Raw genomic sequence first — 6,000 nt, forward strand, 5'->3', positions numbered from 1 at the left:
GCTAAAGCATTTCCCCCTCAAAATGGTGTACAGTTTAACACGTGGTATCATCAGTCTTTTAAAATTTTAGCCATTTTGGATAATTTTTAGTGGTATCTCACTGTGGTTTTCACATGCGTTTTCCCGGTTACTAATAAGGTTGAGCACAGTTTCATATGTCCAGTGACCTTTTGGATTAACTATTTTGTGAAGTGCCTGTCCAAATTCCTTGTGCACTTTTTTCCTATTGGGTTGTTTGTTTTTTCCTTATAAATTTGCAGTTGTATTTTCTCTATTGTGGGTACAAACCTTTGTCTAAGTCCTACTCATACTTTACATCCTACCTCAGATGGAGGTGACCCATCTTTTAAGGAATCTTTCTGGATCCCACCAATCAGCTATATGCTTCTATAACCCTCACCCTTCCAGCATAGCCTGTATCATAGTATAGTGTATGATGTACACATTCTCACTGGGTGTCCCTCCGTAGGATGCTCACTAGGGTACAGGTTCATAAAGACCAGGGACTAGGCTTTATTTATCTTTGTACCCTAGCTCTTAGCTCAGTAGGTACTCAGCAAATATTAGTGCAATGAATGAGTAGCTGTCCACCCAGATATAAGTAGTATATGTAGGATAGAAGATATAAGTTACACTGCCGATAGAAATGGGTATCTATTTTCTCTCAACATCAGTATTTAAGAGGATCAACTGTACACGCTATTATGAGAGATTCTCTCCTCTCTCAGTTCAGGCTGGGATCATTCTCTTCCACAATAGTCTGGATTTGTGAGGTTTTATTATTCTTCTAAACCAAATACCTCACCATTTCAAATATAATGGGACTCCCCATATAGGTTTTATCACCTGGTAGGAATTTGGGCTAGGCACTATGACAGGGATTACATTCATGTTTGAGTAAATTTCGTCACTTTTGACTGTTTGAGGAAATGCTCATGAACTTAATAGACTCAGACAGATACAGAAAATTTAGTTGGACCCACCCTTCCCTTCTCTTTTTCTTCTCCCATTCGCTTCCTTCCCTCATTTCTGATCCTTTATTCGCTGCTTGTTGATTCCTCAACGCGTTCTCTTCAGGGCTGTATCTTCATTCTTAAAAAGTTCTCTACAATTTAAAATTACTTACCACTTCTTGCTTTTTGAAGCCTTTCCTTTCCTTGTGTTCTCTGGTGCTACATGGTCCTGACTGTCTTCCTTCTCTGTCGTTTTGTTGAATTGTCTCACTATGGCTAAATATGCCTGACAACTCAGCCCAAGATGCTTATGCCCTTCCCACATTCCCTCTCTTTAAGACTTCCCCTATTTCAATTCATCCTTGTGGAAATCACCATACTCCAGCTCTGGTATCTGTAAGAGTCTCTCATAGAAGCAGTCCTGATGTATCTGTAAGATGTCCACTGCCCCCTCAAATGCAACATGCCTGTGACGGAACTGCTCTTTACCACACACCGACTCTCTGGGATGCCCTTCCTACTGTGAGAGGCATCATTATTTCCACAGTTACTCAGGCTCAGTCACTCACTTACTCAGAAGCAGGAAGTCATCCTGGATTCCTCATTCTTTCTGTCCCTTCATATCCAGCCAGCCAAAAGCTAGTAAGTTCCTTCTTCATATCGTCTTATATTTGCCCCATGCATTCCATCCTTTTGCTGTTCCCCACATGCGTGTCCTAATTGTCCACTTGTAGCCTTGACCACTACAAGAGGCCTTCTAAATCAGTAGCCTCGCTCCCATCTCTTCCCACTCAATCTCACACTAATCTTCTAAAAATACTTCTCTGTACCTGTTGACTACTCATTCAAAAGCCTTTACAGCTACGTAATTCCAGTAGAATAAAAGAATCCTTCCTTAGCCAGGTCACAGCATTTCATACTCCATTTATTTCCAACCTAATTTTCTCCCTTTCTCCAACAACTCCCCCTGCCCCCACCCCTTTGCTCACTGCTCTAGTCAGTGGTCCTTGAATATGTCTCAACCTCTTAATCCTTTTCTGACTAATAAGCCCTAAATGTTCATCAGGGTCAGTTAAAGTCCTGGTTCCAATTCCAACTGATCCTATTCAAAATTGATTTTTCCTTTTTCTGACATCTCTTGTATCTTGTATTATACTTTTTTATTCATTAATTCAATAAAACTTATTGACCGTTGTTCATGTGCCAAACACTGTGCTACCCACAGGGGATACAAAGGTGGATAAGATCTAGTTCCTGATTTTGAGGCGTTCATGATCTTGTCCAGTTTGACCCTTTAGAATATAAAATACTTGAGGGCAGAAACTGTCTCATTCCTCTTTGTATTTCCAGTATATATCAGCATCTTCTACAGAATACATATGTTATATGTATTGATTGCTGTGAACAGCAGTGATAAAAAAAATGAGAGTTTCTTCTTTTAATAATAAGGAAGCAAGTTAGGGGCCAGCAACATTTTACTTCATATATTTTACATAATTTTAATAGAAATTCAAAGCTACCATCTGTCCTGTTGGGTTTTTAGTATTGTAAAAACTCCTTTAATCTTAAAGCTGTAAGTGCTTTAAAAATCCTTAAGGCTATTGTTATTCAGATTCTTTTCTGGGCTTTAAGGATGAAACCAACACTTTTGGATCCTTTGCAGAGTTAATTTAACTATTCATTAAGAAATTCTGTAACACGCTCATATACACACTCACACACGCTCATAAATACGCATTCGTGGGTTACTATACAATAATCCAGAAAACTTATCACAAAAATTGTACCAAAATCTCACTAGTGCAGTTGGTAGACCTGGCACAAAGCCAGGATGGATAATAATAGTTAACTTTTATTAAGTGGATTATCTTGTATTATCCTCTTTAATCCTCAAAACAACTCTATTATGTGAGCACCATCAGAACCCTTCTTTTTCAGAAGGGGAAACTGAGATATAGCAACGTTTACAAACCTGCCACAGTTAGAGAGTGAAAGAGCCTGATTCGGAATCCAGGAACTTTGATTCCAGAGTCCTGTGTACTTAATGACTGTGCTATTATTTCTCCCATGGAGATGTAAATAATGGCTCAAAGTCCCCCTGCCCACCCATCCAAAAAAAGTGTGGGGAAGCAGAGAGAGAGAGAGAGAGCACGCGAGAGGGAGAGGGAGAGGGGGTGGGAGAGAGAGAGAGAGAGAGAGATAGAGAATGAAACTGAATGGAAAATAAAGAAATCATTCAGGATAATTAGGCTTCCGAACACGGGGTCCTGGTAATTTCAAAGGGCCTCCTCCTCTTGACCCACTGAGACTTTACTCTCTGTCTCATGTCCTCTGTTTGGAAAAAAAGGAGGAAAACAAGGTACGAGACAGGCGGGTCATGAGCACACACAGCTGTCACCAGACCATTCTGTTTCCTGAAAGGTCGCTCCCAGTGGCCCCTGAGAAGCAGGAGGTGCCACTAGTTAGAACTCACAGCAATCCCAGGACAGAGCTGCCCGCGCTGAACAGAAGGCTGGCATGTTCTCCCCACTCTCCCACCCCCGGCCTCGTTCCTCTATACACTGGAGGGGCAGGTGGAGGTCAGAGAACAGGATAAAGAAAGGTGGCTTGTGCAGTTGGGGGGGGGGGGGATACAGAGTCTTGGCTTCTGAGGCAAAGGCAAAGGCAAAAACAAAACAAACACAACAAAAAAAAGTGTGGAAGAACTGGACAGAAAGGGGCACCAGGAGACGCGGTGCCTCAACCAAATAGGAACCAGATGCAACTTTAAAATATGTGCCTGCTTTCTGTGCTAACCTTGGCCATCTGTGCCTGTACCTACACTTCACAGTGTGACATTCCGTTACCTCCTCCGAACACCTAGGGTGGAGGGAGCAATGACACTCCTCCACAGAGAGGAGGGCTTCCGGGAAAAACAAAGCCAGAATGCCTCCTGAAGAAAGCTGTAGACCTTTCTGATTCAAGCATGACTGCATTTATACACATTCGTTCGAGACTGTTAGCATGGTTAGAAGGAAATAAAGCAGAAAAAAAATGTCAAGTTACTTTAAAACCTGGGATCCTAGGGCGGATTGTGCAGCAATTCTTAAAGTGCAGATCAAAATGGCTCTGGCCTAAAGTTTGAGTAGACAAGGTTTTAAGGTAAAGGAAAGTGTGTGTTTGTGTCCTATGAATTTACAGAAACTTGCCCTAAAAATAACGGATAAGAACAATCAACGGAGAAAACATGGCACATCATGAATATTTCTCAAAGGATGGTTTTTGAAAAGTATGGAAAAAATTCACGTGATTGGTTAGTTCTCTGATTGTCACTGTTTCCTCCATCCACTTTTAACTTCCATAATTAAAAATAAAATGAAGAGTATTGACATTTTTTCCTCGGCAGCCTTAGGTTTAGATAAAAATAGAAATGTGAATATGTTGAAAGTATATGTACAGATTTTGTATGTCCCTGGAAGGGAGTTTGCTTGCTGGCCAGCTCAGTTTTTGACAAAGAAAAATGGGCTGTTCTTGCTTCTGGCACAAAGATGCACTGTTCACACAACAAACCAAAAAATGGAGAATTTGTGTTTAAGTTGAAAAGAAATTAATATCCAACATGATAACTAATTTAGTATAAACTTTCTATTAACTGATAAAATGTGTACCTTATTAGAATGAAAGTGTAACTTTGTAATAAGAACTTAAAATACTGATATCTGGAAATTCTAACAGCAAGCAAGACATCCTAAATTTCATTTTCAGTATCTCATGATTAAAGATATTGTTCTATTTTAAAAGCTCAGTTTTATCCACGCAGTTGTATACTCTAAAGTTTCCAAAAGAAGTGAGGCAAAGTATTTGTGAGTTTGAGTTGCCTCTGCTCCTTCCGCAGGGCTGCCATCTGGGCTTGTTTATTTGTGTTTCTAACTTTCTGGAACAGGGAGTTTCTCTGTTAAGGACGGGGCACCAAGCAAAGGAAGTGTCTTACAGAAGACTATCTTTTTTTCCTTACTTTTTTTTTTTTTTTACTGTATTTTCAAACTTCAAGTTTAGCTTGGTCAAAAATATAAAATGATTAGCACAGTCACAAAATTTTACATAGTTGGAAACCTCAGAATTATCTTAGCAAATACTCTTCCTCACGATGCAAATCATGTACCTTACATGCCACCTTCTTGTGACTTTCAGATCTTTTTCAAGACCCAAACTGTCATTAAGGCTACAGCTCTTTGGCTGGGAAGTCAAATATTTTTATCTATCCTTCTACAAATAAGCATTTGATTTAAAAATGAAAGAAATAATTCCAGGCATTTTTTTCTAATCTTATAAAGTACATATGAGCCATATTACAAAAACGAAGCAAACAAAACAAAAATCTTTCAAAAACATAATCAGGAAACAAAGCATTATTGTTAGACTTACACAATCTATCGTGAAGACTAGTCTAAAAATTCACAAGCAACACTTAAAAAAACTAGTGCCTTCTCTGAAAGATTTCATTTAACAAATAAAATAGAAGCAAAAATTACCTTGTAAAGTAAAATCCAGCAATACATATTCGTAAGCAAATTCTGTCTTTGTTTCCACTTGCGGTCTCTTCAGGGTAGAAAATATTTTTCCAGGACTGCTATCATCAGGGTCTTCTAGCTTTCTAAGTCCGCACCCCATAGCAAAATCTGTAAGGAATTAAATTGCAGGATAGGGGAGGGAGAGCAGCAAATTCTGTTGTTTTAGCTGCAAAAAGAAAGTTACAGACTTAACTGCTTTGATTTTTCCAGCTAAACCATAGGTAGTCAAAAAGAAAACATTTGAGTCCAAAGGAAGGAGCCGAAGACTTTTTCTATCCATTTTTCTGTAAAGTCGTTGAACCCATGATGATTAAGCTACAGCTCTGGGAGGCTGGGCTTGGTCTTAGGAGAAACATGCAAACTGCTACAACTTAGCGGAGAATTTCCATGCCACGTCAATTTACAGCCAGCCCCCGACCAGAGTTCTGTCGCTCAGGGCACCAACAGTGCTTTGTCTGTCCCAGCTGGCTGGATGATAAAAGAGGTGTCCAAAAACG

General features: G+C 39.6%; 1 protein-coding gene across 3 annotated transcripts in view; it reads right to left on the minus strand.

Moving 5' to 3' along the window:
* RFTN2 (raftlin family member 2) overlaps positions 1-5,611 on the minus strand; it is a 70,084-nt gene extending 64,473 nt beyond the window's left edge. For all 3 annotated transcript variants that reach the window (XM_047720672.1, XM_047720670.1, XM_047720673.1), the window contains exon 1: positions 5,465-5,611. In XM_047720672.1, the coding sequence (XP_047576628.1) occupies positions 5,465-5,603 (139 nt within the window). In that variant the 5' untranslated portion in view covers positions 5,604-5,611. The remainder of the gene's footprint in view (positions 1-5,464) is intronic.
* Between the last annotated feature and the right edge of the window lie 389 nt (positions 5,612-6,000).

The sequence above is a fragment of the Lutra lutra genome, chromosome 3 (genome assembly GCF_902655055.1).
Source record: "Lutra lutra chromosome 3, mLutLut1.2, whole genome shotgun sequence".
Taxonomy (NCBI): Eukaryota; Metazoa; Chordata; class Mammalia; order Carnivora; family Mustelidae; genus Lutra; species Lutra lutra.